General features: G+C 38.9%; 1 protein-coding gene across 1 annotated transcript in view; it reads right to left on the bottom strand.

The window, feature by feature from the left end:
• Nucleotides 1-24,854, bottom strand: part of LOC136838646 (roundabout homolog 2-like) — a 170,191-nt gene that overhangs the window by 58,214 nt on the left and 87,123 nt on the right. The window contains exons 3-13 of the mRNA XM_067103957.1: nucleotides 22,391-22,544; nucleotides 21,600-21,730; nucleotides 14,529-14,697; nucleotides 12,659-12,756; nucleotides 12,098-12,318; nucleotides 11,607-11,892; nucleotides 7,145-7,404; nucleotides 6,810-6,916; nucleotides 3,860-4,049; nucleotides 2,817-3,039; nucleotides 2,347-2,590 (exon numbers count right to left, since the gene is read on the bottom strand). Of these exons, the coding sequence (XP_066960058.1) occupies nucleotides 2,347-2,590; nucleotides 2,817-3,039; nucleotides 3,860-4,049; nucleotides 6,810-6,916; nucleotides 7,145-7,404; nucleotides 11,607-11,640 (1,058 nt within the window). The 5' untranslated portion in view covers nucleotides 11,641-11,892; nucleotides 12,098-12,318; nucleotides 12,659-12,756; ... (1 more) ...; nucleotides 21,600-21,730; nucleotides 22,391-22,544. The remainder of the gene's footprint in view (nucleotides 1-2,346; nucleotides 2,591-2,816; nucleotides 3,040-3,859; nucleotides 4,050-6,809; nucleotides 6,917-7,144; nucleotides 7,405-11,606; nucleotides 11,893-12,097; nucleotides 12,319-12,658; nucleotides 12,757-14,528; nucleotides 14,698-21,599; nucleotides 21,731-22,390; nucleotides 22,545-24,854) is intronic.

The following is a 24,854-nucleotide window of genomic DNA, read 5'->3' as shown; positions in this document are numbered from 1 at the left end:
CATCGGTAATTTTAATTCTTTCAGGAGACATTAAACTTAACCCTGGCCCTGCTACTCATTACCAAAAGAAAAACTGCAGAGTACTTTATTCAAATATTCAAGGCTTAAGCTCAAATTTTCTTGATCTTCAGAGTTGGGTCCATGACTACAATGTGATGTTTTTATCCGAGACACTTGCAAGTAGTAACAAGTCAAAGACTGAATTTTTAATCCCAAGGTTTGATGACCCTGACTTCATTTATTTTCATAACATTTAACATGCACAAGGTACGGCTACATACACTAGGTCCAGATGACCTATCTATTGTCAGAATAACTTGGAATGTAGTGGCCATGAAGTTCTTTGTTTTAAAATTTCTAGTAAAGTTCTGCAATGTTTATGCATTTGCTCTTTACCATAATCCAAATATTGATGACTATACACAACTGTCTCTTGAAGATCGATAACCAATACATGACAATCATGAAACATAACAAGAAGAGTTATTGAAATGTCATAAATGAATACAAAATCATATTCATCCTGAGCTGTAAGATAACTGATACATCCTGCAGCATAAGAGGGGGGTTGAGAGGTCAGGCTCTGCCTATTATCTCTCCATTGGCTATCACCCTCCTGCCACCAAATCCTTGTTCTATTTTTAACTGGATCCAGCTAGCACTTAAGAGATTTTCCCCTACGTAAAGACCTTAGGTTTGCAGTTATGAAAAATACAAATTTAATATGAAAAATACAAATTGATTAAAAATTTGTAATTTTAAACTGACAACCCATTCATACTAGATAAGCACAACAAAAAGAGCAAAAGCAATTATAATCACAAAAAGAAATTTACAAGAAAACCACAGAGCAATTTATGAATATTCACTATTCTATTCTTAGAATTAAAATACTGTAAAAAGGGAATAAAGAAATGATGATAACTACCACCTTCAATGGAAAACCTGATAAGATGCAAAGTATTTCTAATTCAGCACCTCCCTTTAACTTCTTTCACTCAATAAATGGAGTAATAATAAAAAAAAAACTGGGACATATTAGTGTTAAAATAAAATATGATTAGGAAGAACGAGTAAATCTTGCTAAAGAAAACAAGACGGGAAGCATTATGTAAGTTGTTGCCAGCTCACCAGACTAATCATTAATGAAGCAGTTGGTGACTGAGACTCCAAGTGGCACTAATGTTACATGATAATGTTCTTCTTTTATGAACTAAAAGTGGAGACCACATTGATGGGGATGTAATACAACGGATGGGATTGTTATGAGCAAATGCTTTACCTGGCAAAAATCTATTTCTAGTACATGTAGTATTTATAAATAATCACCTAATAAAAACCATTACAAGGAAATACTTATCACTAACTGTACCTAAAGAATGGTTCCAGCAACCTGAACTATGAACTGCATTTTGGTCATTTCTAATATTCCTCGTTTACGTTACATTTCCTTCTTAACCTTATTACATACTTTTAGGTGATTTCCATATAGAATAATGCAATTATTATACTGCTGTAATCACTTCTCAGAAAAGCAGTAATGTTTTCTATCCATTATGCCCTACATCCTCCTTTAACAGGTTTTCACATATTCTGGTATGTTCAAGGATGACCAGCTCTCTTGTTGCTTTCATTGAACAGTTGACTATTCTAGAAGGTTCTGGAACAAGTGTCACAGAATGTTCCATTTTAAGTCCCCACAAGAGCCCTTTAACCCTCTTCAAAAGTTATTTTTATTGTTCTCTATTATGCCATTATTATTAATGTCTTCATTCTCAAGATTTTCAAAATACTGCTTCAATCATTCCTCTCTCTCTTTTAAGTTTTAATTTCTCTATTTACATCCTTTATATAATGAATCCACCATTCCTCAGCCATTTTGCTATCTTTGATATTTTCTCTTTTCCCTCTGTATGTTGAGATACTGATTCTTTTCCTCTCACCCTTTTCTCTTCACCATAGCTAACTGTCTTTAAGCATAATTCAACCACTATTTCACTCTTTATATCCCATCCCTTAGATCATACATTCACAAACAAAATTAAATAACCATTATGTTCACCCTGGAATGTGTGTTATTTTAATGTGGTAAGGTACAATTATATTCAAAGGACCACTACTTATTTTTGTAACAAATTAACAACCCAAGTCATGAAAAATAATAATTTCTGAGGAAGTCTTTTTTCCTGCTAGAATATTTAATTAATATTTTCTTTGGCAATGAAAAAGCTGAAGAATAACGTCATGAAGTACCTCATCCTTGAGAATGGGAGAAAATGCAAGATACAAGGATAATACAAATATCTAAACAGTTCAACAGTTTTCAGTACCAGCCAAAGATTATACCTGGTGTGAGCTGCGATTGTAGCAGTGAAGTGGGCTCCAAATGTGAGATTGTGAAGAGTAATACTATGTAATGATCCAGCTATGGTTAAATTGGAATGCCACTCTGTCTTGTTAATAAACAACCAGATGGAGAAATGAGTTATGTGACCATTTGTATGTGCAATAGGGGGCGGCTGCCAAGACAACACAACGCTGGTAGTATTCAATACCAAACTCTCCACTCCAGTTGGAGGTGCAGTAGGAACTGTAACAAAATAGAAAATTAGTGGAACCAGGGTAAAACAAACAAATGTTAGTTTTTCAATAGTTCATCATTCATATAAATCAACACCTTGCTTTTAAAGTGTAACTTTGTAGGCTTTGGTGAAATGAAATACTCAAGTTCTGTAAACTTATTTGCAATTCAAAACAAAACCTTGAAATGTTATATTAAGCAACAAGAAAAAATTAAATAAAAATTACTTTCTTACCATCTTCCAATGTCATGATAATCCTAGAATTTGATGGATGGCCATGTATTCCTCTGTAGTAAGGAACAACAAAAATTTCATACTCAGTGAATTTAGCCAAGTCAGTTAAGGTATATGTATTCTTTGCAGAACGGACCACCTTCTTCATTTGGAAGTGATGTGTGGAACCAACCTCACGATACCTAATATAGTACCCATCAATGTAGTCTTCATAATCTTGCACCTACAAAAACAAAATTTGTATTAGAACTTTACTTAATGATGACTGTTCCAAAATTACCTGTACATATATTATGCAAAAATACAGATAAAAGATTAAAAATGATTCGATGAAAATGTCCTACTCAAGGTCCAATATCTGTAGATTATCAGACAGATCTTGATATGTAAAAGTATCACACAATTATCATAATATTAGGCAAGAAACACTATGCATGCTTGATAACCAATGAGAGAGAAAGAGAGAGAATGTGAAAAAGCCAAAATAAAAATACACACAACAAAACAGATATTATTAAGGATATCAAACAGTATGATAGAAAATATAACGGGGGATAAGCAGCGCCAAGCCACCCCAAGTTGTATTCTCACTCTACAAGAGATTGGCATTCTGTATAATTCTCTGTCATACAAGAGACAGGCGATCTTTATAATTCTCTGTCATACAAGAGACAGGCGATCTTTATAATTCTCTGTCATACAAGAGACAGGCAATCTCTATAACTCTCTGCCATAAAAGAGACAGGCAATTACATTTTGGATAAATGTGTCACTTAAAAATTTGAAATTAAAGTTAGCTAATTAAATTAACATATTATATGCTTCTACAATTAAGGCAGTTAAAAGTATATTTAACCAGAAGCTTGCGTTTAGTCACCACTTCTAGTACCATTTGCAATTACTCATTTAAATAATAAATTTTCTGCATTTCCCTGTATCTATCCAAACAGAAATGTTAGTCAATTACATTACAAAAATCAACTGTAACTTTATGAATAACCTATTAGGAGACACAGCTGTATACAGTATTTCATAAAACTTACCTTCCATGTAAGTCTCAGAGAAGTTGAAGAAACTGGAGTGGGTTGAAGTAGTGTCACTAGTGGCTGAGACAGAACTGCTCGAACTTGCTTCTCATTTTCAACAGGAATCTGTCCATTACCATCATGGTCCTCTGTTAGTAATGGCTCTGATATTGGAGACGCTGGTGAGACACCATGCATATTCATAGCCCTGTAGAATAGGTGAAACCTTAATAATCAGTGAAACACAAAAGAAAACGTATCCTCAAATCTAATACTGTACAGAGCATTTTGAGAAAACTAAAAAGGAAAGCAATGGTGGCATCATACTGTACAAAGCAAGATTATCCTTTACCAAACATACGCTAATCATCCATTATTACTGCTAATATGACAATACATACCTAATTTTGATTCTGTAAGCATATATTTGTGAAATTCATGAATTACATGCCCATTTTAAAATTTCAAGAAAACATGATTACTCTAAGCCATCCCTAGAAACTATGTTTTTACAATATTTTTTCTACATATGAATAGTGCACAAATTATGTATCACAATCAAAACTTACTGTATGGTCACACAAATACACACAAAGCAATCCATACATACTGTATGCATGCATTTTTTCCTTTCACCACTGATTATTGTAAAGAATGACACCACTGCTGTGATTCTGTGGTATGTTGAATGAGCTCAGTGAAGCCCTTATGCTTTTACCCGAAGATCCTAAGTTCAGGTCCTCAAAATATATTGCACTTTTATAAGCCTTGTTTTTGCTTGTATCTTTTTGCAATTTTTGCACGTTTAATATTAACACTAACTTTACATTGTCCTACTATTCAACTTGATATTATCCTTCTTAATTATTCTTATTCTACTTTACCAGAGTACAGTATTGTAATATATGCCGAGTATTCAAATGTACTGTACTGTAATGAATGATTTGTATATATAACAAAAAATACAAAAAATACACTAACAAACACACTTGCATCATGCATTACAGGTTTACAATCCCCTATCTGAAATTCTAAAAACCAAACTGCTCTAAAAACCAAAATTTGTTGGGGATGGTCGTATCCACTTGCAAAAGCCAATTAGCAGTTGTATTTGAGATAATAATTTTAATAAAACTTGCTTTACAGTGATCATGCACCATTTTCTTTCTGGTTACGTTTACATAATTAAACCATCAGCTGACTAAGTTCATTGACATCATTGCCCTATGTTGCCAAATATTAAATGGGTTATACAATATTTAATAAATCTACATATTTGCCAATCAGTGTTTTAAGGTGACCAACTCATTCTAAGCTATGGTGTAAGATTAATCCCAAAAAGTGAATCTCTTGTGAACAAGGAATATGTAAGTTATTTGTTACATGTACACCTTGAATAGAGCAGAGATGCCTGGATGAATAATGGAACCTCCCCCTTAAACCTGAAACTAACATTGTTTTAAGGTCTCCATGCCTCTAAGCATCAGTGTCATGCCCTTTTCATGTTAAAAATGGTCACAAAATGTTGCTTCAATGCAAACACTTCTCAGATGGAGGGCTAAATCTTCTGCTAATATACCTAGTATTTCTGGAGATAACCTCTCTAAATAGAAGAAATGTCGGTGGAAGGCCGCCACCTTCCACCAACATTAGCCCTCTAATTTCATCTCTACTCCTTAACAAAGGTCCCTGCCTGGGGTCATCCATTACTCTAGCAGAGGTTGAATATTGCTTCTTTGCAGGATTCTTCCTGTTGAGGCAAGAGGTATAAAACCTATCTGAGGGCATGATTAGTGTTCTATGCTGTCTGGATCATGGTAATGGGGAAAGGGAACTGAGAGTGCCTCCACAGAATACAGTATTCTTGCAAGGGAGTCAGGAAGTATTCATCAGCTGAGGCCTCCTTCTTGTGTTTTATTGGTATTGCTTAGCCACCATCACTAAAGAGATTACCAACCCAATCTAACACTTCTGAAATACAGGCTTTGTCTTTGAAAGTCAATTTTAGGTCTCCTTGGATTTCTCCCATTCTCTGGGCAAGATATGGCCCTTGAAGGAGCCAAATCTTGTCCCTTTGGATGGAGTTCATAGAGTCAGGGTCTTCATGCTGGAGTCCTTGCAGTGATTTCTTGTCCAGACAGCAGAGGCTACACTGATCTACAGTAGCAGTGACTGCCTCCTTTCCCTCCTTGAGGAAGACTAAAATGAAAGTGATGAAAAATCACTTAAAAAGAACATAGGACAAGGGGAGCATAGTGAAATCTTCCCAAGAGAAAGGCTTGCTTGACTTCAGTGAAAAACTGTTGATAGCTTGCCCTTGGAAGAAATGTATTCTGCAAAATACACTATTTCTAATCCAACGGACCTATAATGTTACAATAACATGACCACACTGTACCATTTAACACCACTCACTTGCCTTGCATTTTATGTTCTACAAAGCCTGCAAAGCCTGAAACCAAGGTTCCAACTCTTGTCAGCAATTACAGTTACAGTCTCAAAGAACCATATAATCAGAAACACAAGGGTCCATTATGTTCAAAGGCCATCAGCTAACTAATGTACTAGGTCAGACTTACTAAAGGGAGCTTTCATCATACTTCAAGGTACCTCCAGTCATGTCGGCTGAAGCATCAGGCCATTGATTACATTCAATAATTTTTGATGTGGTATAATTGCTATTAACCCTTCAGACTTATATTTGGATTAATCTTCTTTTCAATCAGAAACACACTAATAGAGCACACCAAAAATACTTCTTTCGCCTCAAAAATTCCATTTCAATGGGACAACAGATTAAACATCATGTGACAATCTAAAATATCAGCAAAAATCCAAGGTAAAAATCACACCTAAAATTGCTCTTGTATGTTTTATACAAACCATGGCTGGTGCAAGAGAATTTTATATATAGAACTCTTACACATATTTACTACAAATTCATTATGAACTGCAGAGAAATATTCACCTGACTACAGCACGGTACTGAGTTTTTGGTTGAAGACCAGCTAGTGTATAAGATTCAGCTGGAATATGGTCTTCTATAGGTTGCCAATCTCCACGCCCACTCCATACCTGCAAATCATACAACAATCAATTTTGGTTTTAAAACATCTTGGAATATGCAAAAAATTTGAAATTTCAAAAACTGCTTCCATATATAGATAAAAAATATGCAAGATAGTATCGCATGCCAGAAGCATTTTAAAATAGGATTCAATGTTACTTTCTAATTTCCCTTTTCATACATCTACATCCTACACTTAAATTACTACAACAAGAATGCCGAATTGCTTTACTTACCTCCAATCTGTAACTAGTGATTGGTGATGCGCCTTCATTATCAGGTGGAGCCCAGTACATAGTAATTGCAGTAGAATTGTGAGCACGTAACTTTGGGGCCTTGGGTGGTCCAGGTAAATCATTTGGATCAGGAGCAGGCATAATATTACTAGCAATCTTACTATCTGGTTCAACAACTTCGACGATGCTGCTTACAGCTGACGAACCTGCTTCTGATGTAGCTGTGCATGTATACTTACCTTGATCTCCAGCTCTAACATCTGTATCAGAAAGGATGGCAAATTAGCAGCTTATCAATATTTAGCGTTAACTTGTATAATACATAAATTATCATTTGGTGCTGCCAATTTCTAGGTGGAAGCAAATAAATGTTTGTCCCCAATGGCTAATAATCTCTCTCTCTCTCTCTCAAAAAAAAAAAAAAAAAAAAAAAAAAGGGGGAGGGGAATTTCAAATTGATGGATCAGAATTACCAGTCACTCAGTCTTGACTGGGTATCCAGGTTCCCTCAGTAAAGCTATGCTCCTTCTCATCACTTATCTCTTCTTAATGCTACTTCTTGGGTATTTGATTTTTGTTTCCCAAAACAATCTATTCATACTAATCACTTAATTTCCATCATCCTATTCTGATTCTTGAGTAACCAAGAAGCCATGTGACTTTCCCTGTAACTCTAGTTTGTCTGACCACACATATGCAATTACCTGTCCTTTCAATAGGGACTTTCCCATTTATAAACTTCACATGGCATAGCCTCTGCAGTCAATACATTTATACAGATTTATGCATTTAAAGATGTATACTATACTGTCCTCTTACTTTTGAGAGTTTATTGTCAAACCCATGCCTTTCATCCCTTATTAGTTTACTTTTATTTTGTTTAGATCTATGACTGATCATTCCATTGACCATTTTGACAAGGTGATTGCAAAGGAAGTGGTAAAACTAGATCTAGCAACAAATTTCACTCTTGCATGAACATTATGAATGGTACTGGCAAACTCACATGACCAAAAAAGGGACACAATTCTTCTGATGAAAAGTTATCTAATTAGCCTCTGGAGATCTCTTCTCACCAGAAATCACAGACAACTCCAATTTGGGGATGAAAAGATACTGGAACAATTGAAGGGGATACACTACAATATGAAAATTATAGTGTACTGTAATATGTTTGCTTGAGGATGCTTCGGAAATATTGGAGGAAAAAAAAAGTATACCTTAGTTTAACCAGACCACTGAGCTGATTAACAGCTCTCCTAGGGCTGGCCTGAAGGGATAGACTTATTTTACGTGGCTAAGAACCAATTGGTTACCTAGCAACAGGACCTACAGCTGATTGTGGAATCTGAACCACATTATACCGAGAAATTAATTTCTATCACCAGAAATAAATTCCTCTAATTCTTCATTGGCCGGCCGGAGACTTGAACTCGGGCCTAGCAGAGTGCTAGCCGAGAACTCTATCGACTTGTCCAACAAGGAACTTAGAGGAGGTGCCAAAGGAAAGGTGGGAGAAAAGACTGAGAAAAACATTTAAAGTCAATAATATTTGGTTTAGCTTCATTAGAGGTTAACAATGGTGGCAGTCTTTACAATGACGTAACAAGAGAAAAGGTACCTGACAATTAAGAGGCTTAAGTACTGTACCCTAAAAAAAGGTATTTAAGAGTGCCAAGACAAACTGTTACAACAGCAATACCAGAAAAATTTGTTGAGCTACTGTGAAGGCAGTGACATTGGCAATGACAGGTATACAGGAAGAATTTTAGATAAATACTGGAGTCCATCAAGAATTATCCCTGAACCAGTTGCTTATCCTGTTAATAGAGGAGTATGCAAAAATAAAAAATACAGAAATAGAAGCCCTTAGGAGCTGCTATATGTAGATGACCTACTGTTAACAGCAGACTCAGAAGAAGAGGTTCAAGAAATGTTTAAATGGTGGAACAGTGGAATGGACTTGAGAAGAAGCAAAGAATGAAGTACAGGTCCATGAGGCTATGGGGATTTTGTGGGGAAGGTGTGGTTATGAACTTGGTACTACTGTATGTACCAAGTATAACAGACAGCGCTGCTATAGATGTTAGCGATTGCAAAATACAGATATTTCTGCTACCATGGAGACACACTGGACTGTGAAGGTGGTGTTGAGATTGCAATAAGAAAGTAGCAACAGCCTGAATGAAATGGACTGCAAGACTACAGTACTGGTAAATAAAAATATCCCATGAAAAGACAGAGCACACTCATGAGACTGAATAAAGCTGCAGAAACATGGTCACTGACATTAACACTGGAGGATATTCTGAAAAGATGTGACTCAAGAATCTTAGGATTCATGGCAGGAATACACTGAAAAGATGTTAGTCCAACAGCTAGAATAGAGAACAGTAACTCAAAGGCTGACACAATTTAGACATATGATAGGGAGGGATGAAGAACAGTCAGAAAAGCAGTAGATATGGAAGTGGCAGGAAGGACCACCACAGGAAGATTTAAGAAATCCTGGTAAAAGAGCATACATGAAGACCCTACAATGGATGGGAAGCAAGGCAAAAAAATTCACAAGACAGTATAGAATGGGCAGAACTCATTTCACAACTAACCTATAAAAAAAAAAGGGGAAAGCACACATAACAATGTTGATGGGCTACAAGGGGTGGAAAGTGATCAATTCTTGAGTTGGTGTCCATGATTAAGCAAATATGGAGTGATGTGAAAGTAAGGGACCTCTACATGATGATGATTATGACAAGAATTTACTTCAGCCCAACTGGCTAAGAAATTAGTTAGCCTTTTACTTTCCTCTCCAAGGTGAAACAGAGCATGACTGACTTGCACAAATGAGAATCAAGGTCTTATGCTGATGACAGACCCACGAGAGGTATAACAGTTCAAAAGCCCTAGTTTAGTAAATATGACTGGGAGTAACTGGCAAGGTTCCAGAAAGCAAGAGTTCAATGTACAAAATAACTAAATATGATTGGGAGTAACTGGCAGAACTTCCAGAAGTACGAGTGCAACATACAAAAACAATTTTAAAAGGATATAATGACACAGTACATTGAAAACAATCTACAATACACTACATGTAACTTCCAAAGCAACATTACCTTAAGCCATCCTCCAACATCTACTACCTATGTAGCCTTGAAGGAGTTACTAACTTTTTAAGATACAGTACTGTATTCAGGTCACAAGCCTTCCTAAATCTGTTTACACAGGGTCTGTTTTACCCACTGTAATGACTTTGCTGATTTTGAATCAAATATGAGACATACCCAGAAAACAGTATGTTTTAGCATGACATGCTGATCATCTTCAAGTTATCCCCAAGTATCTTTCACTCCCTTTAATATATTTCAGCTCTGACAACACTTTTCTCTTTCTTTACATCAGTAATCTATTCCGTGAAAACTTTCAAGAAAATGATCTCTGGTTTCTTTCCTTAGAATGAATCAACATTATGAATGTAATATGAACAAATTATGAGACAACAATGCTGGTAATTATTTAGCCAGTCAATTGACTTTCTGGCTCTTTCACTCTCACCAACTTTGATCTGAGTATGGCTAGATTGGATGACTACCTTATGGTTCTCTCCAAACACTATGTAGATTTGTAGTACTGTCATGAATACAGGCCTCAAATATATAAATTTAACTCTTAATTCATTTCAAGTATAAAGAACCTATGGGAAAAATATTGAGTTAAATTATTTTATCATAAATATTAAAGAAACCATCAGAGGTCTGGTTAAACAAATCATTTATAACTAACTCTTAAAATTTATAAACCAGATTACCAGTGACCTGTAACAATGATTGATAAATGAATGTGGCTGTTATTACTACTTTACATGTAACATAATAGTGACAATAACTTCTCATTTTTTTAATTACAATTATCTGAGCACACAAATTCTTTCTCAAACAAAAATTATATTCCGTAATTTTAAAAAAAGTTTTCAAAATCATTTTACTTAATTTTCAAAAGGGCAAAAGAAGGCCAGTCCAAATAAATTGTATTTTTAACTTGTTGCATCAGACTGAAGGGAAACATTCAGATTCTGAAATACTTTCTGACGATCAAACTAACCCAAAATTAAATTGATAGGGCAACTACAGCAAGGTTTCCAGCTCCTCGGTAAAGAAGACCCTCCAAGTGGTCACCAATAGAATGGAACAATTATGTCAACAAAAGCCTACAATAGGCATGGTACAAACATTTTTCCAGTTTCTATTAAGAGACATATATATTACAAGTTAATTTTTCATCTATCTGAGGACCAATATATACAGACACTCTAATTAACATACAAGTAAAATTACTATCCAACAAAGCATTACATTTTATTATGTGGGTTAAGAACCAACAAAATATGAAATTCAACTGTCATTAATGAAATATTTGATAGTGAATTACAGAAAAGATTACATCAGCTGCTCAATGTTCTCACCATTTATCTGTAGTGTTCCAGATCCCAAGAGCATGTACCTTGCATCATTTTCAGCAAGATCATTTCCATCCTTGCTCCAAGAGATTCTTGGCTGTGGATCACCTGTAGCTTGACAAACAAGTAATGCAACAGCACCTGGTGTAACTGTGAGGTTACGGGGTTTCACAACAAAAACAGGAGGAGGATGAAGTGTTGGAGCAGGTACATCAAGAAGGGCTCTTGCAACCAGAGATCCAGCAGCAGATACCGCAGCACATGAATACCAACCAGCTAAACTTCGGCTAACCTGATATGCATAAAGACATCTTACAAATAACATAATACTGTACATTTATAAATTAAAATTATATGATGAACTTTGAATTCAAATGTATTACTGTAAAGCAATTTTTCCTTAGTGTATTCTATTCATTAACTATAGCTGTTTAATTACTCAGAGCCAGAATACTAACTGTACACCATGTATTTAATTGCAAATTAAAAAACAGTACCTCATTTATTATAAGTGTGCCTTCTGCATTAACCCAAACATTGGGTCGGTCATCTGGTTCACCAGAAGGAGTATCCTGTCGAGGAAGTAGCAAATTGTGGTCATCTTGCCTACTCCAAACAACAAGAGGAGGAGGTCGGCCAACTGCAAGACATTCAAAGGCGGCTGAAGATCCTGCTGATGCTCGTACATCCTGAGGCCGAACTAAAAATTCAGGTGGTGCTGGAATATAAACATTACATGTATTCAAAACCAATTATATCTTTAAAATATTACCTCCACATTATATATTATCCAAAACATACTACCCTAATCTTAACACTTGTTAATAATGTACAGTATTTGCCAAAACTGAGTAAAAATTTTTCTAAGAAGGCAAAGCACATATAGTGTATATATTGCTTAGTGAAGGCTTTAGGATTATTAAATACCAGTAAAAGTGAGTTTACAAAAACCAATAAAAATCATAAAGGATAACTTTCTAGTAGTAATGACATCAGTCACACCTTTCACACTGTACTTCTTATAATTAATATTCATTACTGAATAATTCAATACTTACTGTACACAGTTAAGGTGGCATTGGTACGAGCAGTGCCAACAACATTAACAGCCTCACAGACATAAGTATCCTCATCACTTGGACTCACTCGACTAATCCTGCAATTATAAAGAGACATGAATGGGTTCCTTAAAATAAATTCCTAATGCAATGAAGAAAAATCTTGTATCAGCAAGTCAAAAATAATTTTACGAAAATGAAGCTTCAACGTTAGTTTCTATTCTCAACAAAACATTCTTCAAGCACTTTAAGAAAATATGCAAAGCTAGACAACTGTAATGTGCCAATACTGTATAGAGTATAACAAATTGAACATTACAAAGTTAGAAAGCCCTTAAAAGCTAATTATACTGTATGCAGTATACGGGAGCATACATTATTTGCGAGAGGTCAAGGTTTCTCCTAAGGACAATGAAAAAAAAGTGAAAAGTACTTTACACCTGAAATTCAATGAAATACAATTTATCAAAGGGTATAAAAAATAATAAAGAAATTCAACTACAAAAACAAATTACCACCATATCTAATTTTCATTAAACAAGAATCCAAGAGTGATAATGAATAATTTATGTTACAGGCTTCAAGTGTAAGAAATTCTAAGGACTAGGGACTCACTTTACAAGGAATTATGGGATTCTGTTAAAATTTCTGAAGGTAAAGTTTTGGCATCAATAATTCAGGAACTTTCAGAATCCAAGCAATCCAGTCGAATAACTTGTTGCTTTATGTATGACTCGTTTTACCATCAGAAAAACTTGTCCTTGAGGCTAGATCAATAGGCAACTAGTCAAGCTAATAAATTAAGTTCTATCCAATCATTCAATAGGATAAGGTTGTGTTGTCTGGTGCATTTTAATGAATATCCTAGCCTTTTAATGAATGCTGTAGCCTAATAACAAAAATGGTTGTTATAGCACATTGATTCCCCAACCAACTTTTTCTTCTCTTTTTACTGCACACTGGCCTGCTTTTATTTCATTCCTTCTCTCTCCATACAATCTTCTGAAACCTGATTTTTTCTTTCATGTCTCACCACACCTGTCTGGTTTGCCTTCACCTTTGTTTTCCCAATCATCCTGACCATGGTGCTTATTTCTTGGCCTTAGCTGTGGTGGCAGGAGTTGAATGTGATGCTAATATTGTCATGGCATTACAAGAAACACTGATATTACAATAGTTAGGCAATCTTGATAGAAACTGCCACCCACCACAACCCTCTTCATTAGCCCATAAATTTGGGAAGCAGCAGATTAAATTATCTACAAGAGTAAGGAGTCTAAGGAGTGCCTACATAAACCACCAGGATTGGGAACACTGAGAAGTCTCTTCTGTTATCATTTGACCAAAATCACATCTAAAACTTTCATGAAAGTCTAGATCTTACATACTATACTCACTTTCTACCTCTGAATGAGTGCTCCCTTTTGACTCTGAAGACCAGATTTAAATGTACAGTATTGAAGAAATAACAGATTTCTATTACAAAGGCGCTACAAAAAGGAAAGCATTAATGGTGCTTGTTTATTTATACAATATTAAAAGCAAAACTGACATGGAGGCTTCAATAATGCAATTCAAAAAAGATGAAGGGGAACTGAAGAAATATGATGTAGAAATTGGGGGAGGATTTTTTTTTTTAATTCCATCAATTGTGTTAAAAGATGATTCTGAACAACTACGAACAATGAGGCTGCTTCTTGCTCTTCTTGACTTGGATACATTCAGGATGTTTTATGGTACATTCACTTCTTTACAAGAAAAATTTACAGCATTTTCAATAATAATGTCCAAACATTTAACAGAGTATGAAACACTGACATGATAGATATGGGTACTACAAGCATTAAAAAATAGAGAAAAATTTCAATACCTTAAAGTATGATCATCTAAAATATGTGTACGATGCTCTGGAAGGGGTCCCCGAAGTCTCCGCCAAGACACTTGCGGTGTTGGATCACCGCTCACTTGGCATTCAAATTCTACCGTCCGTTCTGTTAGTGTTACTGTGTCCTTTGGACCTCTCAGAAATGTAGGTTTGACTGAAAAAGACAAAAAGAAATGAGAAATTCTATTATCTAGAGTGACCCTGTATTTGATGTCTTATTTAACTTTATCATTAATATGCCATGTCCCTTACACAGGGGTGAGTCCAGATATACAGTATAGGATGACAATAGTCACCACCATATTCAATCCCTCACAGTGTAACAGGGAAGCTTCCACAACTTAATTGCATCTCAAGCTACCTGACACACAGCACCACAAGACCATTACCTTTTACAGTATATTTTTTCTTTTAATAATTAACTCACCTCGAACCTTCTTTGCATCTATGTGACACATGAAAGCAGAATTAGGCCCTCTCATTTGTTCATTTCAGCCATCTACCAACCCACCACTTGGAATACACTATTATTTCTCACATGACCATACTAGTACCACAAAACTCACCAATTAATCTTTTTATTACAGTTAAAGTTTATCTTAAATAAAAAATTTCTAAAATTTAATCCTCTGGGTCAACTGAGCTGGTCCAATGTATGTATGTCTGTCCCAGGCACAGCCATTTCTCACAAACTGTAACCTGGCAGGCAATAATTTGCTTTGAACACTTACTATCAAGTTACTATTTGTGTTACAATACTCATTTTGGCATCACCTTGAAGCTAATATTTGTAGACGGACAATATAAAAGAAATATGTCAAAATGGAAAGTTAAAAAGTTACCAGTGAAAATTAACATACTTTGTTTATGGCATGAGAAATTTCAATAAATTTTCTCTTTACTGATACAAGTTACTGTTATACTGTATTACATTTATGTTATACTGTATTACATTTACTGAAGTTATGTAAAACACATGGTTACCATTTTTTTGGGGACATAGACAATCAGCGATATACTCCTTTATTTCCTTTGTCCACAGTTTCACGAGCTTGTGAGAGAGGTGCGAAATAATGAGCAGGAAGACAAGTACTGCTAGTTTATTGGTGAAGCGAGCTGCTTATAAAGCGGGATGTGGATGTCTGCATACTTCGCAGAGACCATAAGTACAAAGATTTATAGGTGACCTGAGGTCAAACTAATTCCTTACAAAAACAGGACAGGTTCATACAGACAACATAAAGATCAATAATGTCTGACACATAACATAAATAATTCATTACCTGTACATAAAGCATGATTGTTTAGAAAGAGAATAAATATACAATTTACAATTATGGTGATAAATATATATTCTGATCGACCCTAGGTGGAAGTGAAGGCACCGCAGAAAATGGGATGTTCTCTATAGAGAACGCGTTGAGCGGGGACTTTACAATACTCCTCCCACAAGACGGAGGCAACGTCTGATCAAACTAGGTATCTGCTGGGGCGACAAAGGGGGCCTCGCTTTCTCGATGTCAACTGGAGAGGGTGGTCGCTTTCTCTGGTGTCCTGTGGAGCGGTTTGTTGGGGTGCCTTTTTGTCTGGTTTCTGGGTTTTCCGGGGACACCCACGCCTCCTTCCTGTGCCTGGGGCTGTCCAAGGGGGTGCCGCATCCTGCAGGAGGCTTTGGGGTTCGCCTCCATTGCCCTCCTCCAGGAATGCGGGTTTGAGACGATCTGTTGATATCCAGTCTTCCCGCCTGTGGATGGATATTTGGAATGCCTTCTTGTTCCTTTCCAGTACAAGGAAAGGTCCCCTGTAGGGTCTAGTTAAGGGTGGGTGTATGGCCCCGTCCTTGACGAAGACATGGGTGGGGGAGGATAGCCCAGGGGACATGAAAGGGGACGTCCTGTCGGTGAATGTCCTTTGGCAGGGGGTGAATTTTCCAACCCTGTCACAGAGCCTCTGCGTCCCTGTGTCATCCCTGTCCTCTGCGATGAGTTCCCCCGGGACTATCAGTCTCCCCGTAGACTTTTTCCGCTGAGGAGGGGTTGCCAGGGCAGCTGGTATTTCCAATTTTTGGAGGAGCAACAAGCCATGAGGGACGCCTTCAGAGACCTGTGAAACCTTTCCACCATTCCGTTGGCTGTGGGGTTGTGGGCGATGGTGTTATGGTGAGTGGTCCCCATTAGGCGTGCCAGGATGGGTCCCCTGTCTGTTGTTATCTCGTCTGGGACACCGAACCGGCTGATCCAGCTGGAGAGGAAGGCTTCCATGCGCACGCACTGGAGGTGGCTTCTTCCATGGGCGTAGCTTTGGGCCACCTGGTGGAGCAGTCGATGACTGTCAGAAGGTATCTGGCTCCTCCTGATGGGGGAAGAGGACCCATCATGTCAACGTGGATGTGTCCGAAGCGCCTCTTTGACTTGGGGAATTAGCCCACTCCTGATTCGGTGTGCCGTACTACTTTGCTAGCCTGACACTGCATACACTGTCTTGCTCAGGCCGTCACGTCCTTCCTTAGGCTGTGCCAGACGAACTTCTCTGTCAGCAGCCTGGCTGTTGTCCTTCCGGAAGGGTGGGATAGGCTGTGGATGACGTCAAAGACCAGCCGACGTCTGAAGGTGGGTACCAGGGGGCGGGGGCGTCCGGTACTGACATCGCTCAGTGATGTTGATCCTCCTTCCACTTTAGCGATGTGACAGCTGTACGGTAGGCTGGGGTCTCAGGGTCAGCAGCTTGTTCGCGGGCAAGGTCCTCGTAGTCGATCCCAAGCTGTACTGAGTTGATCTCGATCCTCGAGAGGGCGTCAGCTACCAGGTTCTTCCTGCCGGGGAGGTATTTGATGGTGCAGGTGAACCCCGCGATGGCTGCAAGGTGCCGCTGCTGCCTAGAGGACCATGCGCCCCCCAGCTTCGTGAAGGCGTGGACCAGCGGCTAGTGGTTGGTCCAAGTTGTGAAGGACGTCCCCTCCAGGTGGAACCTGAAGTGCCATACCGCCTGGTATGCTGCAAAGAGTTCCCAGTCGAAGGTGCTGTAGCGGGACTCGGCGGGGTTTAGCCTCCTACTGAAGAAGGCGATGGGCTGAGGGGTCCCCCTGATGACTTGCTCCAGGACAGTTCCGCAGGCAACGCTGCTGGCGTCCGTCGTCAGCTGCTGGAGGAGCGTTGGGGTCCTGGTGGGCCAAAGATGTTGTTTTGGCGAGGGTGGCCTTCGTCAGGAGGAAAGCCTTCTGCTGGTCGGGGCCCCACACTAAGGTCTTTGGACGTCCCTTGAGGACCTCTGTCAGGGGGCCATGGTGTGAGCAATCCCCGGGATGAATCTTCTGTAGTAGTTGACCATCCCGAGGAATTTTTGTACGGCCCTGATGGAGGTAGAAGTGGGGAACTTCTCAAAGGCTTCGACCTTCGATGGCATTGGGCAGGACGCCCTCTGGGGATATCTCGTGGATGGGGGACCCATTTGCAGCTGTCAGGGAGGCAGTGGGGTCCAGCGGGCGTCTGTGGTCCTCTCCTGAAGGCGGAAACACTGAACGCATGACTCCAGTGTCGACCATCATCCTGCCGGAGATCGTGTCACTGACATAGAAACCTAATGGTAAGGGGCCCCTGGGTGTTTTTGCTGCTGCTGACACAGCGGCCTGTGTGGTTGGCCGCTGCCTCCTCCATTTTTTGAAGGGAAGAAAGGGCAGGGGGCTTCGCACCTCCGGGCAGCTCTCCCGAACCTCCGGTGGAAATAGCAAAGCCCCGGCCCCTCCCTCTTTCGCTAATGGGATCAGTGGTGGGGTTCTGCAGGAGGCAGTTGGCGGAGTGTGTGGGCATGGTCACCCGCTTGGCCGCCTTCGTGGAATCCGTCAGCTGCTGCGCCACCCTTAGTAAGTCCTCGACTGGCAGGGTATACGCGTCCGTGATCTGCCCACAGACCTTCGGCAGTAGCTGCCGCAGGTAGATCTCCATCGACAGGCTGATGTCTTTGTGCCTGCTGCCGCTGTGTCTCGGGGAGGAGGAGGAGGTCCTGGAGGCATGCCACGCTTCCAAGAGGTTTCCCTCCTGCATGGGGTTGAGGGCGAGGTCGAGGGCGCAGACAGCTCTCTCGGAGACCGGCAAGGAGCAGGTCTCGATGAGAGTGGATTTTAGTGCTTGGAAGGTGGCGGCACCCGACGTCGTTATCAACCAAGGGGCAATCTCCTTGTATATCTCCTCCAGGAGGGCGTTGATGGCGATGTCCCTTCAACACCTCGTCCGTTAGGCCTCCTACCCTGAACTGCCCCTTGACCCTGTAGAACCAGGGCACTGCGTTCTCCCTGGTAAATGGTGGCAGCCTTATGTTAAGGGCCGTCTTTGGTTGGTCTGTCAGGGGGGATCATTGTGTAGGGTGCAGGTATTGGTGTGGAGGTGCGCGCAGGAGGGGGTTTGCGAGAGGGAGGTGTCTGCCTCCGAGAGGTTTGCGGTAATTTATACGTGGTTGGGAATGTCTGCGTCCATGCTCATTTCGCACTCTCTCTTGGAGTGTGAGGGAATACTCGTGCCAATACACGCTGGGGGAGCGTGCCGTGTGGGTCCACTAATGATGCTGGTGACCTGCCGACGAGGGTCGGTAAATGCAAGAACACTTTGTTAGAGCACCGCAGTCAGTCCGTTAGGGGCATGGGTTGGGTTCATCGGGCCAAGACTTGGTCGCCGTTTGGGTCTGTTAATGGTTTCCGGGAACCACTCCGGGGTCACCACTATGCAAGAGGTGCGAAATAATGAGCGGGAAGACAAATAATGCTAGTTTATTGATGAAGCGAGCTTCTTATAAAGAGGGATACGGATGTCTGCGTACTTCACAGAGACCATGGGTACAAAGATTTTACAGGTGACCTGAGGTCAAACTAATTCCTTACAAAAACAGGACAGGTTCATACAGAAAATGGTATTATTACAGTTTCGGTCAAATTCGGATATCTAATATTTTTTTACTTGCTATCATATATTTTTGTCATGATTCATACGAAATACTTACTCGCATCTTCCGCAAATTAAGAGTTACGAAGATATTTGCCGATGAATATTGTGTCTTGTTGTTATCGCAAGGATGCATTTATCCTGCCATGTCAGTTTTTCTGCTGATGCGTTTTTGTTTTTTGTCAATGTATTGTGGGTAAAAATGCCTAATCGTCTTTTGTTTTTTGTTATGAATTATAAGTACGGTACAAATGCTGAAACCTGATTGGTTGCTTTGTTTCAAGAATATCCAATTAACTGCGATTTTGGAATAAGCCGGCTTTCTACAAAAGTGCGCTTCAGTTGACTGCCATGGATTCCGTCGTGCACGTCTGCAGTGGGTGTTCTCTGTCTTACTTTGAGGCTATTGGTCGTTTCCATGGACATTACAATGGAACTCCACAGGTTGTGAATACCTTTCTTCGTGAACATTTAGTACTACCGACAAGTGTTCGAAAAGGGTAACATTGCAGTTTCGGCCGTGAATTTCACCGAAACTGTAACTAGACGTTAGGGGTAAAATTTCGTTCCCTGTAACCCCTGTGGCAAGCGCGCGCAGCGCAATATTACCGCTTGCCAGAACATACGAGCTTGCAACAATCTTTTAAAATGTGCATAAGCCGTGTAGCGGCGTTGCACCACCCGAAACTGAGAGCGGTACCCATGGCGGCCATGTATCTCTAAATCTAATCATTTGCGGTAGAAATAAAGGTCAGATTCGTTGAAAATACACTATTTAAGCTAAGGAAATTGTAATTTTATATCGGAAATGTGAATTTGACCGAAACTGTAAATTTACCCAGAAAACATAGTTATCAATAATGTCTAACACATAACATAAATAATTCGTTACTTGTACATAAAGCAAGATTGTTTATGGTGATAAATATATATTCTGGTCAACCCTAGGTCGATGTGAAGGCACCGCAGAAAACGGGATGTTCTCTATAGAGAACGCATTAAGTGGGGACTTTACAAGCTAAACTGACGGTTCTTGTAACTAATTATTCTACAAAGTTTCCAAGTTTTGAAAGGAATCATGCATTTATGATGAATTTTAAAGATTCCTTTTTTCAAAAGGAGCATGAAAACATCATAACTGGCTCAACAGCTGGACTTTGGAGGTCACACCACAACTGAACCATGGGGTTGACATATTTTCACTCTGAAGTAACCTCTCCAAATACTGTATATATAAAATAACTATTTACTACAAGCTGATAAAAAATACTTTGAGACTATTTGGGTGAATCTACTGTAAATTTCTACAAGGAGTACAGAACCTTTCACCTAACCTAGACCCTTAAAGGACTATTGAAATCTAAAGCTATGTACTACCTCGCCAAAAAGAAATGTTGAGGAAATTGAGGTAGATCTAAGTAGTACTCGTGGCGGCGATTTCTTCTAACTTGACTTTTTCTATAGTTTTTTGGTTGCTAATTATGGATTTACCTCAATTTTTGTCGCACAAATGTAATTAACCCTTGAAGTCCATCCAACAAGGGGTTTCCATACCTGATCTTCACAAGACAGAGCACGGGTACGTCTGTTTGGAAAACGGTTCATATCCCGTCCAGCAAGTGTAATAACTTGTTAACGTTGAGGTAGTGACACACCCCGGCCCCCGGCCCAGTACTAAACAACAGGTAATTGGTACCAGAGTTCCTTCAATTTCATTCAGTGGTTAAGCATCCTTTTTTATTGGTTAAACATCCCTTTTTTTTCAATTTAAGAACTTACTCTTACTTTCTCATTTTTCCATTTATAAGGTAACAAGTCAATGGTATTTTGAATACTTTGTAATTGTGAATAAAACAAATGCCACACGCCTACACTCGAGATTCATTTTCACGTAAATATTCTTTAAAAAATTCTAGTAACATGATAATTTGCTTGTCTTAAGTTGAAAAGCTGTTGTCAATTCATGTATCCTGACGGCACAGTCAACAACAGATCTGGATAGGCTAACGGCAAACCACTTACCATGGCCTACAGGTTTCAGGCTAAACCACAGTAGCCCAGACAAGGGTCGTTGTAAATATATGTCCTTAACCGATGGATTCTCAAGAATGTATCACAAACTTACTATGTACATAGAGGTTAATGGGTGTCGTAGTTTTGGATCCGGCAAGGTTCCACGCTTCACAGGTATACTGACCACCATCATGCTGGTCTACTTGACGTATCACCAGTGTGCCCTCGTCCACAACTTCATGCCTGTAGAAAGATTGTTTAATGGAGGCATATGTTAATTTTCTTAGCCTGTCTGTTAGTGAGGATAGTTCAGTATTTTCGTGTTAAAAATCACAGAAATTTAAATGAAAAAAGAAAAATTTTCATAAGTGAAAAATGCTACGAAAGTAAATGCAGATCATAACAACCGACTGCACACCAAGGGAGCTAACTCAAAAATTTACTCTCCAAAACCTGAGTATTTCATGAATTCAAAATAATTCTAAAATTGCTTACAGCCGACAGCGATTTTGCTATACAATATTAATAAAAATAAGTTCATGTTATTATCATTTATTTTTAGGGAAGAACCATGCGTTGATTAAAATGCCGTTAGGCCTATATTTTTAGTGATTCATTCTTTCTTTTTCTTTTTGTATTCACGTATTCCAACAGAACAACCGTGTCCTGAATAAAATCTAAAAAAACGTACCAAAATACTAAGCAACGAGGAAGATACCATAGTTCTGAAATCACTAAATTACATTTACCCCAATACAAAACCATGCTACCTGCACCTCACCCACTTTCATAGATTATACTACATGCGCTGTAGTCTTCCTAATACAAAACCGCATGACTGAAATACGATCGCTTCTCAGAACAAACAACTTCCTTCGGGTTAACGGTGAAAAAGTAACTCACTTGTGAGACTCCGGGACTTGAATTAGTTGTCCGTTATGACGCCATCTGACCAAAGGCTCGGGATGGCCCCTTGGGGGTATGCACTCCAACAACGCCGTTTCACCGGAGGCAACCACCGTGTCAGCAGGAGACGCACGGAAGTCATCTCGCAGAACTGGAACAAACAATAAAAGATGAACTTGAGAAAAAGGATGTGTTTTGGAAAAGACTACATAAAGCATAAAATCAATACAATTTAACATCAATGTCCGTTTTCTCTTGACGGCTTTGTCCCCGGGGACTTCGCTTCGACGCCAATCATCATTAAAATCACAAATGTGGACAGTTTCGTTTTAACAGCGGAATATTCATCCATATAAACTCATGCAACTCTCCTAATTACAATTAATTAGTAGGGATACGGACGCAGTGAATCGATTCTGACTTTTGAAGCTGTGAAGGGGGGAGGGCGGGGAAAGGTCTATTTAAAAGATTCATTGATTGAGATGCAAACGCACACGATATTATACATATATATATATATATATATATATATATATATATATATATATATATATATATATATATATATATATATACAGGTCCACATTCATACTTAAACTTTGAATTGTAGAAGAATCCCCTATGCAGAAAACTTAGTTGCTTCATTTACCTACACAGACAGCTCATCAGCAGCCTGTGTAAGCCCTGTATACAGATCGTGCCATGAACTTTTATCTTTCCAGCATCCTCCAGTTTCTAAGATATCCGTGCCTCTCAGTCTCAAGGCTTTCGCACTATCCCAACACTTCTAAGTTACGCATTCTCATCTACCAAACGTCCTTACTCTCTACTCTTTTCCTTAAGACCTGACTCAAAAGACACTGATCCATTTTCTTACCCTGCTAACCTTCTTACAACTTCCGTCACCATCTGCATTTCTCACACTTTCAATAGTTCATCTCGTTATGGTTTTGTCCCTTCATTACTAGAATGTCAAAAAACATCTAGTTTAACAAAAGCAGTTAAAAGATGCAACTCTGTGAGGCCCAAGGTGTTCCCAACATATTCTCGAATACTGTTTTAAAAATAAATCTAAATATTCAAATAAATATAACCATTACGTCCTAGTTAACAGCACAGGTTCCCAACACCACAGCCATAATAGGTATTTGGAGAAACCTTCCCGGAGGAAGATCAATGATGAAAATCCATTAACAATATACATTTTTATTTTCGAACCGAAAATACGAAGGGGAAGGTTTTAAGATGAAAACAGTTACGACAATTAAAATATAGAGCTGCCATCCAATCACTGATGGATGGCCCAGCGTGAGATCGAAAGAGTATCATCATTCTTGTGACATATGCGACAATTCTGCAAACTTCGCAAACACGAACCTTTTTTTTTTTTTAAATCTATTGGGAATCATTTCCTCTTTTCATATTTCTTTGTAATGGTCAGCAACGCGATGACAATGAATTCTCAGGCCACCAGTCTCTTGACCTTTTATTACACAACGAGGGGCAATGGCATTTCCTTTTTAGTGCTTGCCCCTCCCGCACTCGCTAAACGGAGGAGGAGAAAGAAGAGAAGAGAAAGGTAAAGCTTTCCTTCAAAGTTCTTCTTTCTTATAGGATGCAGAGGAGAATTTTGTTTTTTATTATGGAGACAGGCTCCCTCTTTTGAATTTTTTTCTTTTCATTTTTTTAGAAGCTACCATCCATATGACCGTTAACGAACAAGCTGTCAAATTTATGGCCCCAAGTTCTGAGCTAACTGTAGGGCTGTAGACTTACGATCCAGTTGTGGATACTTGCAGTCGCATTCTTATTCATCCAAATGTTCATTAAGCTAAGTGCTAACTGCACTTTTATGAGTGCGACATCTAAGTTTGCAGAGGAGCGATACACCAGGGAGATGCTAAATTTGCAAACAACCTTCAGTTCTAGAGCAATCAGCACTAAGTGCCCTCGGATTCCTTAGTCAACCATAGCTCTAAGATATTCAAATATTGTTCTTAATATTATACATATAATATAAAGTGGGTCTATGATGTGTAAATATAGTGTTTCGTGGCGACAGTGGGCGTGACTTCCATGCATTGTTTCCTTCCTTGTTTCTGATTCCTTAGAAGTGATTCGATTTTACTTGGTACTGTATCTTATGTACGCACATATGAGTATGTATATCTATGTCAACACATACACACACACATATATATATTATATATATATATACACAGGTATTTATACACACACATTAAGCTGCTTCCCCTTAAATTTTATCTGACGAATCGTGGATGAAACCCCGTGCAGAAATCTTCCACAACATTAGTAGCTTCATAACCTACCCAAAGGACATCGGCAGAGCGCAAGAAACCCTTTCACATAAACTCACAAACATACACAATTGGTCTTTCAACACCACCTTGATAAAGATTGACCTGTATCAGGGTATACGCCACAAACCAAGCAAGTCATT

This window comes from Macrobrachium rosenbergii, chromosome 5 (genome assembly GCF_040412425.1).
Source record: "Macrobrachium rosenbergii isolate ZJJX-2024 chromosome 5, ASM4041242v1, whole genome shotgun sequence".
Taxonomy (NCBI): domain Eukaryota; kingdom Metazoa; phylum Arthropoda; class Malacostraca; order Decapoda; family Palaemonidae; genus Macrobrachium; species Macrobrachium rosenbergii.
The sequence above is the reverse complement of the archived record's forward strand: the minus strand, read 5'-3'. Positions and strand labels throughout refer to the sequence as shown.